The 19,237-nt window shown below is 38.2% G+C and overlaps 1 protein-coding gene across 1 annotated transcript in view; it reads right to left on the reverse strand.

Moving 5' to 3' along the window:
• Nucleotides 1–19,237, reverse strand: part of DDHD2 (DDHD domain containing 2) — a 35,886-nt gene that overhangs the window by 8,131 nt on the left and 8,518 nt on the right. The window contains exons 6-16 of the mRNA XM_006859955.1: nt 18,542–18,631; nt 17,260–17,395; nt 13,186–13,394; nt 12,798–12,865; nt 11,857–11,979; nt 10,582–10,677; nt 9,149–9,277; nt 8,889–9,044; nt 8,329–8,431; nt 8,049–8,219; nt 7,224–7,386 (exon numbers count right to left, since the gene is read on the reverse strand). Coding sequence (XP_006860017.1) covers nt 7,224–7,386; nt 8,049–8,219; nt 8,329–8,431; nt 8,889–9,044; nt 9,149–9,277; nt 10,582–10,677; nt 11,857–11,979; nt 12,798–12,865; nt 13,186–13,394; nt 17,260–17,395; nt 18,542–18,631 — 1,444 coding nt within the window. The remainder of the gene's footprint in view (nt 1–7,223; nt 7,387–8,048; nt 8,220–8,328; nt 8,432–8,888; nt 9,045–9,148; nt 9,278–10,581; nt 10,678–11,856; nt 11,980–12,797; nt 12,866–13,185; nt 13,395–17,259; nt 17,396–18,541; nt 18,632–19,237) is intronic.

Genomic DNA, 19,237 nt, shown 5'->3' on the forward strand with positions numbered 1-19,237 from the left:
CCAGGATCGGACATTGCTTCATTCTGCTGTGCATGGGGTCACTATGAGTCGGTTCCGACTCGATGGCACCTGACAATAACAACAACATATGCTTGTGAAGGTTGGACAATTAATAAGGAAGACTGAGGAAGAATTGATGCCTTTGAATTATGATGTTGGGAAGAATATGGACTATACCATAGACTGCCAGAAGTACAAACAAATCTGTGTTGGAAAAAGTTCAGCTAGAATGCTCTTTAGAAGTAAGTATAGTGAAACTCCATGTCTCATATTGGATATATTATGATGTCCCTGGAGAACATCATGCTTGGTAAACTAGAGGGTCAGTGAGAAAGAGGAAGACCCTCAACAAGATGGTCTGATGAGGTAGCTGCAACAATGGACTCAAGCATAGCAGAGAGGATGTGAGGACGGTGCAGGATCAGGCAAGTGTTTTGTTCTGTCAGAGCTGACATACAACAGCTTACAACAACAACATACCTGTAACTATGGTGATGGTTTCATAAGTGAATACATGTCAAAACTTGAAATGCACATTTTAAATAATATATGAAGTTGAATGTATACCAATTATGCCTCAAAAAAACAAACTATAGTGAGGGACCATTTTTTACGTAACTGGTAAAAATTTCAAAGCTGGTAAAACTATTGGAATTGCTGTGAAGAAACATACACTTGTCTATGCTCCTGGTAAGAGTATCAAAAGGTACAAACTCTATTTGGCAATATCTGTAGTGTGGTGCTGCAGCTTAATACGCTGGACTGCAAAGTCAGTTTGAACCAAAAGGTTGATGTCTCAAGCTCACTGCTCCTCGGAAACCCCACATGGTCACTATGGGTCGGAACCAACTCAAAGTCACTTAACAACAACAACAACAACACAGAAAATTAAAGGAGCCCTACAATTGTTGATAAAGGAAACAAGGGTAAATTGCTACAATTTGATGAACCTGACCTATACTCAGGAAGGTGGTAGTGGTGGTGGTGGTTATGTGCCATGGAGTCGGTTCCATAGTGACCCTGTACAGGGTTTCCAAGGGTGTAAATCTTTATGAGAGCAGAAAGCCTCATCTTTCTCCCACAGAACACCTGGTAGTTTTGAACTGCTGACCTTAAGGTTCACAGCCTGATTCGTAACCACTACTACACTACCAGAGCTCCTTATACTCAGAGAGGGAAGGAGTCTTTACATCAAGTATCAATGCTATCCCCTCTGTATATAGTGTCAATAGGGATGGGCAACTTAGACATTGGCTAACTAAAATGAGGGGGTGATAAAGGCATGAAGTGACTGGTTACAAGGTTTCAAGAGGGAGTTTAGTTTAATAATATGTGGGGAACGAAAGAGTCCCCAATGAATAGTCTTCATCTTGTCTACATGGGTCTGGTTATAAAAGATAGGGATAAGTTTCTTATGATTCAATAGTGAGTAATTGTTATCATGACTAACTGTGACTGTCACAATTGTAAAGGTAGAAGTTTCGTAACAAAAATGAGGAAGCAGTTAATCTTACAGCCCAGAAACAAAGGACCCTAGGACCATCAAGGGAGAAGAGCACAAACGGAATGCGGGACCTTATCCAGAGAAGCAGATAACATGGAGATGGGGCGTGGCTGAGGACTCTAGATTCATGGGAAGAGAAGGACTAAGAGATAGTGGCCAGGAGGCAGAGTTGCAGAATGTGCCCTTTGGTGGTGTAAATTATTATATATGCCTGAGTGTTTAAAAAAAAAATTAGAGCTAAAGTGAAAGAAGAGAAATGCTGTTAACCAATGGTACACGGAGGGGATTATAATCATTGTAATGAAACAAGTTGTATGATTTGTTAAATGAAAACTGATGATCTGCCCTGTAAACTTTCACTCAATCCACAATAAAAACTTAAGGGGAAAAAAAAAAAAATTAAAGGAGCCCTGGTAGCACCATGGGTTAAGCATTAGGCTGCTAACCACAACACTGGTGTTTGTTCAAGCACCAGCTGCTCGGAGGGAAAAAGATAAGACTGTCTGCTCCCATGAAGTTTTAGTCTCGAAACTACTATATAGGGTTTCCATGTGTGGTTAAATGCTGCCAAATCAGTTCCAACTCATAACGATCCTGTATAGGGTTTCCAAGGAGCAGTTGATGGGTTTGAACTGCTAACCTTGTAGTTTGCAATCCAGTGCTGATCCTATAGTATGTATTCAAGAGCAGTAGGTTTTTTCTGCGATATCCCTTAGGGCAGCAATTCCAATCCTAACTTACAGATAAGCTCATGAATGGGTGAAATGACATGAACAAGGCATGTAAAGAGCAAAAGAACAGCAACACAAGTGTCCACCAGTTGTTGTTATTAAGTGCTGTTGACTTGGTTCTGATTCACAGAGACCCTGTATAGGATTTCCAAGCAGTGGCTGCTGGGTTTGAACAGATTTTGTAGTCCAGTATTTTATCCTACAGCGCCACACCAGGGCTTCACCAGTAGAGAATTATTAAATACATTTTTGGTGATTCAAACCCACCAGCCACTCCTCAGAGACCCTATACAGGGTCATTATGAGACGGAATCAACTCAAAGCATTTTCACAACAGCAGTAACATACAACAGAACAACAAAACCACAAAAAAAGAGAATATGGAAACTCTTGGCATTGTTAATAAAAACTCCAAGATACACTAAAAGAAAGAATCAAGGCACACAGCAATGCCTATATTATACTATTTAAATTTTTTCTTAAAGGGGGAAATAATATATTCACTCCTACTTATACATGCATTGCATAAAATATATTTCTGAAAGAATTTATTGTGAAATACATGTTAGCTGTATGATGAGGTGAGTGAGGTAGCATAGATTTTATAAGAGAAACTTTTCACTGCTTATTGTTTTTTAAATTTTGAACCATATGGATGTGCTATGTACTCAAAGTCTAAAAGAACACTTTTTTTCATATATTTTATCAATCCAGATGAGGTGAGATCATTCCTGGACAGCATTCCTTTGGTCCTGTGTAAGACTGTTTCTACAAACTGCACTCTGATTTTCTGTCATCACTTCTATTGTATTCGTTATAAAGAGATTATACTGATTATATAAGATAATAATCCCTTTATCAGAATTCAAAAAAAATTTTTTATTAGGTCTCAATACCAGGAAAAAAAAAAAAACCACGAAGGGACTTCAAAAAGTTTAGGGAAATTTTTCATTATCTTGATTCCGTTTTTCTGTGAAATTTTTGACCCCCCCTCATATATACACACAAACGAGTAATTTTCCAGAGCAGATGTATGCACACCAAAGTTCATAGCTGCACTATTTACAATAGCAAAAAAATGGAGACAGCCTAAGTGCTCATCAACTGAAGAATGGATAAACTGTGGCACATACACACAATGGAGTATTATGCTACCTTGAAGAATAACTAGGAAGCTGCAAGCCACCGCATAACATGGATGAACCTTGAGGACATTATGTTGAGTGAAATTAGTCAGTCACAAAAGGAGAAATACTACATAGAACCACTACTGTAAAAGACTAAAAAAAGAACCCATAATAAAGGGGGGTGGGGGGACTTCTTTGTTGGTTACCAGGATGTGGGGGTGGGGTGAGGGGAGGGAGGGGAAGGTGGAGCACAAGGTAGGGAATAGACACAGGATAGTTTGGGTGCTAGGGAGCGGGGGCAATATACAAGAAGGGGGAGGGGAATAGAAGAGCAAAGCAGATGGGAGAACAATTAGGAAGATTTGCATGGGATAAGTGGGAAGAGGTAAATAATGATGTATGTACAACCTTGGAACAACAGAGCTCTGGGATACAGTGACTGACATACGGTTGGAATGGGGAAAAAGGGGGAAATAATGTTAAGATGCTTGGCTATCTTCCAAATCTTGGTTTCCCTGGCATACCATTATAAAATAGACACTTGAGGGGGAGAGAAAGGAATAGCAAGAAATATCACCATAGGAAGCTTGTAAGTCCATCTTCTGCCTATAACTGATTGGAATACCTAAAATGAGGCTACAACCTGTCCAGTGAAAGAGGCTTTCTGTGGAGCCTCTGTATTACATAAGACCATAGATGAAATCCTGTACCCTATCCAAAATCTTCTGAGGTAGGAAATTTCCACATGAAAGGACAAGCAGACCAGCCTGGAGCGACTAGAAGAACAGAAGATACTTCTTGAAAGAAAGACCAACAGGAAAAATACAAAACAGTAACAGCAGTCCAACTGATTACTACAAGAACAAGCAAGTTGCTCACCCAGGAGACATCAAGGCATGTGGTCAGGTCCCCTCAGAGCACACCCCCTTCCAAGACTGAGACTCAATGGGAGTACACGAGCAGACATGTGCTGTGATTGGTGACCAAGTTCGTCACCGATAAGGGGAAGTGAGGGAAAAACAGCAATGAAGCAGCAAGCTAAGCCCTACAACATTCAATAGACTCCTGTGAATCCGGGTGGAGACCTGGTTGGCCAGGTGTGGCAAGACCTGGGGACTCTTGGACCCAGAGTCAGTGACATAGCCACAGAAGACTAGAGTGGATAGTGAGGCGTCCAGCTGATAAGAAGAGAGCGCACCTGCAGATAATACTCACTTGACCTGGCTTCAATGACTGGATGATCAGAGCTCAACTAGAAGAGGAAAAAAGAATAATCTGATAACAATTTGATAAACTTGACTTCCACCTATGGATGCAGTAGCACAAAAGAGGGAACAAATCTTTACAATGAGGATCATTCCCAACCCCTCCATACACAGAGCAGACAGGGATGGGCAACTTGGACATTGGCTACCCAAAATGGGGGGCTACAAAGGTAAGAAGCTTTCAAGAGGGGCCCTAGATCCAGAGGGCACGGAGGAAGGTAGACTCTCCACTGAGTAGTATCCAATCTGTCTGGGTGGGGCTGATGAAAGGAGATGGGGATAGGTCTCTTGTGATACAATAGTGAATAACTGTTATCAGGACTGACTGCGAGGGTTGGAAATGTAAAGGTAGACGTTTTGTAGCAAAAGCAGGAGAGTGATTCCCTTTGCAGTCCAGGAGCGGATGTCCCTGGGACCATCAAGGGAGAAGAACAGAGTGTGGGACCCTACCCAGAGACGCAGTGATGCCGGATATGGAGGCAGAGACGATGAAGCAGAGAGATGGTGTGGCTGGGGATTCTAGACCCAGAGAGGGAGAGGGGCTGTGTGCTGACGACCAGGGTGCAGGCTTGCAGGGTATACCCTTTGATTGGTTGATGATGTATTGTAACAATGGCAATGAAATGATATATGACAGGATGAATGTAAAGCTAATATTCTCCCATGTAAACTATCACATATTTCACAATAAAACAAAGAGTGATTTTCCAGAGTACTCATTTGTTTCTATCTTATGAAAACTCTGGATCTAATAAGACATATTTCCTCTCTTTGTCAATTATTAGAAAGCTCAAGTGAGGGTTGATAGGGACAGACAATCTAGACATTGGCTATCAAAACGGGGGCTATAATTATAGGCACAAAGTGGCTGGCTTACAAGCCTTCATGAGTGTGCTTAGTTTCAAAATGAGGGAGTAAGGTAGAATCACCAATGAATCCTTTTTCTCTTTTCCAGATGGATCTGGTGAAAGCAGATGGGGGGTGATGGTGATAGGATTTTATGAGTCAATTGTGAGTAATTATTAGTAGAATTAATTTTGATTGTCACAACTGTAATTATAGAAAATGTCTAACTAAAACGGGGGAGTGAAGGAGCTCTGGTAGCGTAGTGGTTACAAATCGGGCTGCAAACCTCAAGGTCAGCAGTTCAAAACTACCAGCTGTTCTGCGGGAAAAAGATGAGGCTCTCTGCTCCCATAAAGATTTACATCTTTGGAAACCCTGTACAGGGTCGCTATGAGTCAGAACCGACTCCACAGCACATAACAACAACAACAACAACAACAAAACGGAGGAGTAAGTAGTCTGTCATTTCAGGAACAGAGGATCCCAGGATCATCTAGACGTAAGAGTATGAGTGGAGGGTGAGATCTCTACCTAGAAAAGTGGCAACAGCAGAGATGGTGGCAGAGGCGGTGGCATGGAGAGACAGAGCAGCTTCGGGCTCTAAAGCCCATAGACTGAGTAGGGCTCTACGTCTGTGGGCAGGAGCGTGGCTTGCAGAATATGCCCTCAGGACACTTAAATGAATATATATTTTTTGTTTTGTATGTGCACGGCAAACATTTTTGGTTTGTTCATTTGTGAAATACAAGCTGTAAAAGGGAATCCACAGGAAGGAAGTAGGATTAACTGTTGCTGTAGGGAGGAGAGTGTAATCATTGATACGAAGCAAAGCACATAACTTTTTGAAAGTAAAGCTGATGATCGTGTCTTTTTAACCTTCACGGAATTCACAATAGAAAGTTAAAAAAAAAAAAAAGCTCAAGTGAATATATGATCCATCTCTGCAGGACCCTAAAGCATGGACTTTTTGCACATTTATTTTATTTTTGACCCGCTCTTATTTTCCTAGCTTTACTTAAATTTCTTCAGTGATTGAGTTGTATTCCGTTACACAGTATTACTTTCACTGGTGGTGGTGGTGGTGGTGGTGCGCCATCAACTCAGAAAGACCCTGTATAGGGCGTCCAAGGGTGTAAATCTTTACAGAAGCGGTTGGTATATATGAACTATATTTAATAAAAATTAATTCTGCTCTAGCTACCGTTGTTGTTGTTAAGTGCCATCGAGTCGATTCTGACCCATAGCGACCCTGTAAAGGGTTTCCAAGGAGCAGATGATGAGCTTAAACCACTGACCTTACAGTTCAAACGACTTTGCAGTCTGATGCATTAGCCCACAGCACCACACCAGGACTCCACCTAGCTACTGTAAATGCCTTTAAAATTATTTTAAACAATTTTTTTTTTTTCTTAAAATTCTGCTAGCACTAGAAAAGGCATCTGTTCTAGTTCATTCATATGCACCCATCCTGTCCTGTCAATGACCAGAGACACATATTTAAGAGGACGCTAACTAAACTTACAGTTGCTGGCACCATTAGCCCCATGAGCTAATCAACTGCAATTAAATAAATAGCAATGTGCTTAAATCAGATTTCTTTAAATGACCACATAACTCTGCTATTTTGTAACTTTCTAGATAAGGAATCATTCTAGTGCCCCAAAATGTACACTGGCCTCTCTTTTCCACGTTATCAAATACCAATGACACCACTAAGCAAAAAAACAGAAACACAAAAATGATCACTTACCAGTAGCATAGATGACTTTGCAAAGCAAATAAATATTCATTAAAACTCTCAATGGGTTTCTCCTGTAGCACATAGTCAATGCGTTGGCCTCCATTCAGCATTCCTACATTGATGGGTGGAACTTCTTCTTTAACTTCCGCAGAGGTCTCATCTGTGTTAACATCTAGATTGAGAGGGACCACAATAAGAGTCTAAAAGCTTTCAGCCTTCCAGGGCCATCCTATTACTGCCCTTCAAATTCAAAGTTTACCAGATAAGCTGTTCTGCTCCTTGGGTCACACTGGTTTTATCCCTTTTCTTGTAACCCATCTCCTTAGCTGCATCTTTGATAGCTAAATCATTTGCCTTGGGTTTATATACTAAAAATAAGCAGTGATAGAGCTCTGTAGGCAGTAATAAACCAAAGCAAGAGAATGCAATGTTAACTAAAGTATCCCAGCTCATCTCCAGCCTGGACAATGAAGCAGTTCCTGGATGGAACTGAACTGACTCATGAATGCAGACTTTCCCCTTGTAGAAGCAAATGCTTCACAGAGTAAGCTCTTACTATCAACCCCACAGTTCCCAAGTGGAGAATGTTTCAAAGCCTAGGCACCCAATACTTAGTTTCTCTTAGCATTTTTCCTCATAAATGCTGGTATATTCCATAATTTATGGCTATTAGATGACAGAAAAGTCTAGCAAAGCTAGAGGCCCATCAGTACCCACAAAATAGGTTCTATACAATAAAAAAGAGGCGATAAGGCCCTGGGAAACTAAGAACTCCACACCATGAAATCCTTATCTGGCCTGGTATAGGAAATCAATGTGTATAGCATTACTGACCACTGGGCTTCTCTGAGCTTGATTCTGGCTCTGCTTCAGTCTCTTCTGCAGTTTCTGAAGCTTGTAAGGCAGGGTATGGAGCTCTGGTGAAAGACTTCCAGGCCATCCGCAGGGAGCCTAGCAAGTTGTTCTTCAGATCCATACTCATCCGGGTCAAGCCTTCTCTAAGTTCTAAAAGACATGTGAATAGAACATTGAATGGCTTATAAAGAGTTAAAGGCCCAACAGAGCTGCACTGGCCAGCAGGTCTAGAATTCTCAAGTTCTGTACTTAGACTTACCTAAGTGCATCCGCTTCCTGCCTTTATGATGTGGGATCAGCATTGGTTCAAATTCCACTCCTGGGACCACCATCGGTTCAATCCTATAAGCCACCGGATCAAACTATATACGAAAAATAATACACCTCTGCTGAAGAAAGATAGGCAGTCTAGGGATCTTAAAGCAGAAGTAGTCAAGTTCACTAGAAAAAGGTACAGGTATTCTGCCACAATTCCTCCAGATCAACAGTATGGTGAGTTGTCTCATTACTATAGAATGTTGTTGTTGTTGTTAAGTGCCGTTGAGTCGGTTCCGACCCATAGCGACCCTGTACAGGGTTTCCGAGGGTGTAAATCTTTATGGGAGTAGAAAGCCTCATCTTTCTTCCGTGGAGCGGCTGGTAGTTTCAAACCGCTAACCTTAAGGTTCGCAGCCCGATTCGTAACCACTACGCTACCAGAGCTTCTTATTACTATAGAATAGTATATAAAAAGGCAAGTCAACCCAATAGAAAATGATCTGCTCTTTACTAAGAAGCCATAATCTTCCAATATAAGCCCAATAGCTATACAATGCTTACAGGGTGATAAATATTGAAGAAACCTTTACATGTTGGAAACTTGTAGTTGGGATCAATTCTTTTTAGTCCTCGGACAGTAAGAAACATTCCAATGGGAGATCCAAAGGCAAAGAATATTTCTGGTTTATAGATGAGCCGGGGATATTTTACAGATACCTGGAATAAGGAATAAAGCATTTCTCATCAATAACAAAAGTCACACCAATTCCTGCCATACCAATGACAGGCATAAAACGAGGAAAGAGAATTAGTATTATTACCTGCCCAATGCCAACATCCAGAAAGTCATCATTTCTAGTATCATCAGTACTACTGCAGAACTCAGATTCTTTGGGGATGTTAGACATACTCGTCCCTGAAGCTGATTGCGGGGTTGTTCTATTAATACCCTAAACAATAAAAAATAGTTCTGTGGAGCTGCTATGTAGTATAGGATTATACAATTTTCTATTGGTTTGAAAAGATGTTTGGGAAAGTTTTGAAATGACAGCCAATAAATCTAGGGAGAGTCCCTTAGAAAACAAAATAAAGCTGATGAAAACAACAGTTGCCTTAATTATAAACTAACACCCCTACACACTCCAAGATGATAAAAGTTGAATATAGCTTGCTGGGCAGCAGTTAAAACTTTAGGCATCTATCCATGAGAGAAAATAATAGCAGAGCATCATGAGAAGGGATGTTGAGGCCTGCTTAAGGAGATCTACAAAGAACTGTTCCTCTCTAATCCGTGCCAAGTCTCTAATCCATGCCAAGTCTCTATGAGTAGAGAGAATGATGCAAATACTGTGCCAAGAGGGGAGCCTTAAATAAGAACTAAGCCACCTGCTGAAAAATGGACATGGATAGGCACCTGGTGGCCAAGAAAAAGAACAGTTGAACTGCAGAAAGATGGGTAAGTGCTATAACCTGGATGAACTCCTAGAAAACATTAGGCCAAGAGGCTACTCACAAAAGACACATATGATTTCTCTTACATGACATCTCCAGAATAGGCAACACAAAATGACAAAGTGAATTTAATGGTTGCCATGGAATAGGGGAGACAAAAGTGAGCAGCAACTGCTAGTGGGTATGGAGTTTCTTTTGGGGGTGATGAAAATATTCTGGAGTAGATCAGTGGTAACAGTCGCACAGAGTCCATGGATAGTGCAAACTATTGACACTTCAAAAGGTTGGAAGTTCAAGTCTAACCAGAAGCATTTTGGAAAAGTCCTGGTAATCTACTTTCAGAAAATCCGCCATCGAAAAGCCATGAGCGAACAGCTCTACTTTCTACTCTCACACACACAGGGTTACTATCTGTCTATAAACTTAACGACAACTAGTTTACCAGCAATGGCTACACAGCTCTGAATATACTATAAAGCACTAATTCATACACTTTGAAAAGGTATGTATATTATATCTTAATAAATACGTAATTATGCATTTAGGTAAGACAAAGTACAGCATTTGATTGTAATGGGAAAAAAACTGAATGACAGGAGTAGTCTTGGAATGATAAGACTTCTGATACTACTAATATTTGTACGGATAGGGAGAAAGAAACTGTGCTTCACTTCTAAAAAGCAAGCCAAAGACAAATGAACAAAACTGCTTAGCTCCTCAGAGTATTTACCCCACAAAGTATGAGGATACACCATGCATGCCAAAGAATGATTTAGTCTAGCAAACTATAGTAGGCACATACCACTGAAGTTTTTCTAGTTCTAAAATAGTTCAGTATCTTCTTTCTTGGTCCTAAGGGGATTCCCATTTCCTGAAGATCTTTGTCTGTACATAAAGCCTAGACAAACAAACAAACACAAATATCTTTCTTATTTCTAGACAAATAAAAATAAATCAAATGTCCTAGCTCCTAAGCACTCTGTTGTTCTTTGCTTTTTATTGCTCTTGCTTCCTAGTGACAGACACGTCACTCAAAAACTTCAAAAAGGAAAGAATATTTTATTCATAAAAGAGCCTTAAGACAAAAAGTATCAATACCACAGCCGTCGAGTCTGTTCCAATTCATAGAGCGGCTGGTGAGTTTGAACGCCAACCTTGCAGTTCAAACCAACCTTGCAGTCTGGTGCTTTAACCCACACCACCACACCAGGACAATGCTATAGTAAAATAAAGCTATTGTTAAAACAAAAAACCATAGAAAATTGTGTATATAATAATGACTTAATGACAGAAAAACACATTTTTGATTCACATCCTCACCTTCCTGAGAAACAGTATAAACACAAGCAGTGAGAACATATAATAAACAAATATGGAACAGACCAATGATAAAGATCTCAGCTTAAGTGTCACTCACTTGTAGGAAAGGGTTCCTTCAACCTCACACAGAGAGGTTAGTTCAATCTTATATATTCTTATATCACTGTGTGCTTTTCCTACTTACAACTTATCAAAACTCTCATTAGTTGTTTGATTATTTAATGTGTCTTCCCAACTAACTTCAAACACCATGGTGCATATAGTGTGTCTGTTCCATGCTTTCATTCATTACTCTATCTCCAGACTTGGTATGATAAGCCTGATCATAGTAAGAATTTACTAAATATCAAATAAATCAATGGCTCACAAATCAGAAAAAGTACAATAAAAATAGTGACAAACAGTATCAACAGAAGAGTTCTTGAAAGTATAATATAAGAGTTGGAATAAATAACGGTCACTTACAGGATTTGTTTTCGCTCTCACATCACATTTTCTCTGTGGTGAGTTGTTCAATCTTTGCCCTATCACTATATGTATATTGAAACTGCTCATTCTGAACTTTGAACTCTGACTAACACATTATTATTTTTATATAATAAAGTAGTTAAGTAATGCTAAACAGTATCAATGATAACAAAGTATTTATGATTCACAGCTACCAAAGGGCAGGTTCTTAGTAAGTACTACAAAATAAAATAAGCAATAAAATACTAAACTACTACAGCACAAAGTTTTTTAAAAGATTATTTTTTACCAGAGCTTCTTTATCAACTTTCTCTTTCTCAAAGATACCAACAAATTCAGAGAGCTGAAGTTTCTTCAAATCTTCCTCTAGTGTTGGCGTGTCTCCTTGATCCATAACAATATTTAGCAATGCCTAAAAATTAAATTGTAAAGCTCATATTATCTAAATGTACTGATAATTTCTGCAATGATTTCCTTTATATATTTTCTTGTAAATAAATGTATTACATAAGATTACCATGGAGATGTTATCTTAACTTTAAATAGCTTTCAATTAATACAAAATACAAATCAAAAGGTGAGTGACCAAAATTTTAGTAACTTCAATTAAAACTTACTCTGTTTTAAAGTAAATTCATGAGTGAATGATTATCAAATATTCCTGATCATCATTAACAGATATTTACTGAGCTTTTATGAGGAAAGTGATAGCTACACTATAAAATAGTTTTAGCTAAAGACCCTGCTCTAGTGAACAACTCATGTTCCAACAAGAAAAAAAGGACACTTACAGAAAGAGAAAAAGCACAAGAAACATATGCTAAGTGACAAATAAGTGCTAGAGAGATAAATATTTATAGGACTTTGTTTTACTAAAAAATATGTCCTCCTAATGCTATAAAACTTCAATAAAAGTCGTTTTGCATCTAATTCAATCTTCATTGCCTCATATGTAAACTCCTTTTAGTCTAACAGTTCTATAATTCTAGTAATAGACCTATAGTATATATTTATATGAGAAAATCAGATACTTATGATTATTCTAGAATGTAGCATACTACTATCTTGCTTCTATCGTGCAAGAATGGCAGGAATAATATGCGCCTGTTAAAATTTAAAGAAATATAAATTTAATGTTACAGTATAAGACTAAGCTTAGCTATAAACAAAAAATTAATCTAAAATTTAAAAGGAATACTACAAGAAAGCCTATCTGAACATGTAAATTACCTTTTCACTGTCAATATCCCCCAAAGAATCTTTCTGATTTGTTAGGATATCAAACAATATTAGCGAACCTATAAGTAAAATAGAAGAGAAAAGGGAACAATTTCTAAGCATTAGCATTAAATGGCTATCTTTTACTAAAAAACTAATAAGCCAATTAACTATCTAAACAAATTTACAAAGTGAGGAGGAGTCTTTTGTTTCAATCCACCAACCTTCCAACCCCTTCCAAAATCTTTATCAAGAACAGTTTTAGACCTCTGAATCTGATATTGATTTAATAAAAAGAAAAAATAACCCAACAACAAAAAAAACCCCAACATTGTACTTCAAAAACAAGTGTTCTGAAAATATTATCATCTTCTCTGGACACAGAGAATTCATTTGTTACCTAAACTATGACCAGCAATAGAAACACCCCCTTTGAAACCAGGGTTCCTTTGCAGAAAAAGTGTGTATATTCGGTTCATTTCAGAAGCAACTGTATCCACGATAGTCTGACAGTAGGTGGGGCTATTGTAGAAGAAGACATCCAGGATTGTGTCATTGGTGAAGTGTCTGAGACGATTAATGCTGGGCAGGGTTATACGCTGCAGATCTCTGCGGGTAAAAAGAAAGATATTTTAAGAAGAAAGTCTAAATACATTCTGCAGCCACCTCAAAGTTATAATCTAGCTTAGCCTTCAAGTTCAGACTTAGACATTTAAAGACATAAGTGACAACTATCAACTTACAGGAAATACAGGGGAAGGTGAGTAACAGCGATATTGGTATAAGGAGCTTTGTAAGACAACAACACAGTCTCTTAATACATAAATTGCAAGAAAATAAAAGAAATGGAGAGACAAGAGACTTAAAAAATGTATCAACCAATTTATGAACTTTATTTGAATCTCATTTAAAAAGGCGAGTGTCTATTTGTGGTGTTGTTGTTGTTGTTAAGTGCCATCGAGTCAGTTCCAACTCATAGCGACCCAGTATGGGGTTTCAGAGAAGTGGATGGTGAGTTTGAACCACTGACCAAGTGGTCCAAACCAACCCTGAGGTCCAATGCTTATCCTAATACATAACGACATTTATTAGAAAGTTAGAAATTGAAAAATGATTAGATATTGATATTAAGAATTATTTTAAGTGTGATAATGTTAAGGTTATATATACTTTAAAGTTCTTATTTTAACATATACAAATTGAAAAATTTGGTTTAAGAGTTGATTCACAAATAATATTGAGGGGACAATAAAAATGAGGGAGCTTCAAAAAATTCATGGAAAGATTCCATTAATGATAGCATGTTTCTACTAACCTAAACAAAATAGAGTCAGTTTAGTCATTAGGTCCCAAATTAAGTTTAAAAATGAACTAAGATGACCTTATGGCCCTAGAAGGAGAACAGGACTTGCTTAAACTCACCCAGATAGGTATCTCAGGAATTAAGCAGCTGAGACCCTAAAGGTAAAATGTTTGAGGAAGTTGGTTGATTTATTGTTTTTTTTTCCCTAAAGGTAGAATGTTTGAGGAAGTTTACTGCTTTATTGTGTCTTTTTCCAAAGAATGCTACGTTGATGTTAAAATAAATGAAGTGTACATCCAAATGTAACTTACCTGATATGATGGATTGGCTGTCTCCCTGTCTCTGTGATTGAATACAGTGACAGGCGGCAAACCCTCATTTTGGTTTAACATTATCACACTTCTTCATTTTTTTCACAAACTTTTGAAGCATCCTGTGTACACACAAACTTTCATGTATGTTCCAGTTTCTAATAAAAAGTTTTTGAAAAAAATAAAGATCCAAGAAGATTTTCCTAGAATTCTCAGCCTTCAGACTTTTTTTTCAAAAGATTTTTATTGTGAATTGAGTGAAGGTTTACAGACAAGATCATCAACTTTACATTTAACAAATCATACACTTTGTTTCATTTCAATGATTGAAATCCCCTCCAAGCAACAACAGTTATCCAACTTCCTCCCTATGGTTCCTGTTTCCATTCCCTCTACTTTCCCATGACTTCTCACCTTTGACCTTAGGAAACTGTCCTTTTGCTTTTGAATGATTGATTAGTGAGCATACCTTACTAGGGTTGTTGTCCCCCTATATACCTATTTACGAGTTGGCTGAAAATTGGGCCACAAGGGTGAGTTCCTTTCCAGACCTGAAGGGTGAGAGAGGGCCAGAATCTCAGGTTCCCCTAGTCTTTTTCAGAGCAGTAAACCTCTTTGTTTTTTAACTAAATAATTTTGAGTTTTATTACACATTTTCTCCTACTTTACCTGGTATCTTCTAATGTGATCCCCTTTAGAACAGTTGATAGTAACCGGGCACTGTCTAGTTCTTCTGGTCTCAGAAATTTAGCCTTTGTTTTAGTCACAAGCCAAATGATAAAAGACCAATCTGTATTCCTCTCTCAATACAGAATTTCAAAAAACAGAAAGGTGAGAATGCAAGATGTTTTCTCAAAAGACTCAGAGCATTTTCAATGATTCAACAGTTTCTGTTGTCTAAAGAGTGCCACATAGTCATAGTAATCTCTTAGCATTCACTTACATGTGGAAGAATATCAACTTCTTAACTAGCAAAAGGAACACAACAGAATACTTGGTATGTGAACTGAGAGACACAGAATCAGAAAGACCATTTCCAAGATTAGCATGACAACAATGCTATCATACATATTACACAATGTGTGCAACTGCCACTCCGCTTGTGTTATTTTCATAAATGCACTATTTTTTAAATTATTATTTTGATGACTTTCATTTCCACTGTTTTTCTTTCCAATGAATTTGATGTTAAGTATTTGTCTTGGTGCCTGTTGACTTGGTTCCCAGCAGCAGACCCTCACCAGCCTACCCTAGAGTTTCTAAAACAGCCCCTCTTTCAGCAGGATTCCTTGTCTGCATTGCAACCCTCTTTCTCCACACAAGTAGAAATCACTTTTTATGTCCCATAAACAGGTAAACAGCCCCAGCCTAAAAGGTACAAGAGTCTGTGTAACCCCAGGTCACAGAAGCCAAGTTCATTTAACCTGCCATTTGGCTGGCCAGTCACCATCCTTGGGCCACTTGAGTCTCCTGCCCTAGCAGAAATCACAGGGCAGGTATGAGAACAGCAGGTAGAGAGGGACTGTGCATCTCTCACTCAAACAAGTCCGAACAGCCTCCTAGGGGTCCCACAGTGCAGAGGCAGTTGGAAGCAGTAGCTTGCACTTCCTGCTGCTTGGTTGGCTTCACTTGCGGCTGGCACTGTAGTACCTGGCACATCTGAGTAATGGTCCCTCCTACCAGCAATAGGGAGGTCTGGTGTGGCGCTGTGGGTTAATGCGCTGGACTATAAAGCCATTTGAATTGCAAAGTTGGTGGTTCAAACTCACCAGCTATACCTTGGAAACCCTATACAGGGTCGCTATGGGTTGGAACTGACTTGGTGGCACTTTAAAACAACAACAAATAACTGTAGGCTGTGGTAGCCCCAGCTGGCATACTCTACCTGTCTAAGGAACAACATATCTAGGCATAGATTGGCTACAAGGAACCACAGCTGCAAACTATCCCAGAGCAAACAAACAGTTTCAGTTGATTATTTTCTGATTGTCAGGGTACTACCAAACTCGACCCAGGACTTCTTGACGATGGCTTATAAGTTTATTATAAAAACATGATCAGGACTATTAAATGAGGCCGGAATTCACTTCTGGAAATGTCATGAGACATGCACAGTATATGCATGAGTGTGCTATGCCAGAACTTTTTTTATATATAATTCCATCATTCCCATTCCTTTTAAGCGTGTGCACGTTACTTATGTGGGCATGCTATTAGAAAAAGATATGGTACTTTATTTTTCCAGAGAAGCAACTTGTATTCTGCTCCCATCCTAGAACCGTATTATGAATACATCTCTTTGGAGAGTCCATAGCTCAATTTCATTATCATAAAACAAAACTACTAAGCTTGCAACTTGAGAAAGTTATCTCATCAATTGGGCCTCAAGATCAAAGTCCTAACAATTTAATGTCTTGGGATTTTCATCCTGTTTTCCTTAATTTGGACAAGTGTTATTTAAATATGAGCACAAAAGAAACAGCACTTTGAACATCTTGAGGTATGGTTAGTTTTTGACATCTAAAAATGGAAATGTTTAATCATTATGGGAAGAAAGCAATGGTTGGCTTTAATGCTGAAGAAATAATGAAGGTTCAATAGATACTATTATACAGTTAGGTAGACTAGAGGAAGATATCAACAGCTCTTGACTCCTAAACAAGGCTAGTTAAATCAAAGAATTGGCCAGCACTTAATAATGTATCTCTAGAAAAAGCAGCACAGAAGCACACATAAAAAATTATTTTGTTGAGCAAAATTTTAAATATATCATTAGTTAAACCAGAAATGTGGCTAAGCATATTAATGAACAGAAAACATAATCACAGTTAATAGTTCAAAAGTGTAAGGTATTACTCACACATCCACACCAGAAGAGTGTAAAGGGCTATGCCAGTTGACTGGAAGAAATTCTACCCTCCCAATCTGCTGGTTTTCCTGGGCTTTTTTAAAATGGGTCTGCAGTAGGTTCAAGGAAACACTGCGAAAGTCATTAACTAGAAAAGAAAATTCACCCTGCATCAATGTTAAGGCAATAAATTGACAGAATTAGGATCACACAATTCATGTAATTTTACTTATGCTTCCTTAAAATGCATTGACTTGAGTGAAAATTAAACCAAAACCAAAACCCACTGCCATCGCACTGATTTTGATTCACAGGGACCCTGTATAGGGTTTTCAAGGCTGTAAATCTTTACAGGAGCAGACAGCCTCACCTTTCTCCTGCAGAATGGCTGGTGAGTTTGAATTGCTAATCTTGTAGTTAGCAGTTCAGTGTTATACTACAACACCATCAAGGCTCCTCTGAGTCAAAAATAGCAAAGTGGCATTCAGGAAAAATTATCAGTGCATACATGAAATGTTTCTTTGATACAGAACCTGATTTTACCATACAAAACATTTTATCAAAAGAAAAAGTTAACTTCAAAACTTCTACTGTATCATGGGAACTTTATCATTGAAATAAAACAAATCACATGCTTGTGTCAGTTTTGCAGTCAGAGTCCTACCCTAACTGTGGTTGATATAAATAACCACCACCCAATATTTTGAATTAAAAAAACAACAACAACACAATACACTGCTATTTGAAATTCCTATTTTGTCAATCTTAACTTTCCAGAATGCAATTCTAATTTATGCTTAGCACCATTATCCAATAGGGTAAGACTTCCTAATTCAGAAAGTCAGGCTTTGAATACTACCAAGTTTTAGAGAGCACTGTTTTTCAAAATTAAGTTATACTGATGACTTAAATCTTCTAGTTTTATCAAGAGGTTTACCACAGCGTGAGTTACGAAAATGACTGAAGCTTTTGTTACTCATTTAAACTATATCATCTTTATGTTTCTCTTTACATGTAAAATGGTTAGAAATAGGACCATCAACTCATGACAAATCTGTATAGGGATGAAGAGCTTTTTTACTCAAGAATTATTACTAAAGAGCATAAACTGTTAGCCTTAGAAATTCACTAGCACTTTAAGTATAAGCTGGGAAGCTTTACTACTTTGCCATCTGACTTTATCTGTCCAAATCTTAAGAAGCTAAGACAACAGACCAAGAATAACACAGTACTCAGCTAACAGGAGTACTGACTCAATACTCCCCATAAAAGATCATACTTTATACAAACCTACCACACTGTACAATGCTGCGAAAGCGGAGATCACAAGCTGGTCCAATCCCATGGACTACAAAAACCAGGTGATCTATTTGTAAAGGTTCCCCTATAAATGAAAAAAAAAAAAAAAATTCCATATAATTGGTCATGTATTCTAAAACAAACATTCATTATAAACACAGGTATTATGTATTGAATTGTGTCCTCCCAAAATGCTCGTATGTGTTTTAACTTCTAACATCTATGCCTGTGGTTATAAGCCCATTAGGGATTGGGTTGTTTTTGTTATGAAAATGAGACACAATTAATGTAGGGTTAGTCTTGAGTCAATCTCCTTTGAGATATAAAAGAAACTAAACAGGCAAACTAAAGAGAAGAGATGGTGGAAGAGAGTTGTCAAGCCACATGAAGATCTCCCAAGAGCAGAAACTCAGAGACAAGAACCTTCCTACAGAGCTCACTGAAAGACAAAGCCTTCCCTTAGAGCCAGGTTTTTTGTTTTTGTTTTCCTTAAACTTTTAACTTTGAAAAAAAATTGAATTACAGAAAAGTTGGGGGAAAAAAAAAAGGTACAGAAATATTCATATCCTCTTTTGTTGTTAGGAGCCGTCAAGTAGGCTCCAACAAAGAAAGAAAGACCACGTGCACAAGAGAACATTGCCCAATCCTATGCCATCCTCACAATTGTTGTTACCTTAGAGCCCATGCCTGC

This window comes from Chrysochloris asiatica, unplaced genomic scaffold, assembly GCF_000296735.1.
Source record: "Chrysochloris asiatica unplaced genomic scaffold, ChrAsi1.0 scaffold00035, whole genome shotgun sequence".
NCBI lineage: Eukaryota > Metazoa > Chordata > Mammalia > Afrosoricida > Chrysochloridae > Chrysochloris > Chrysochloris asiatica.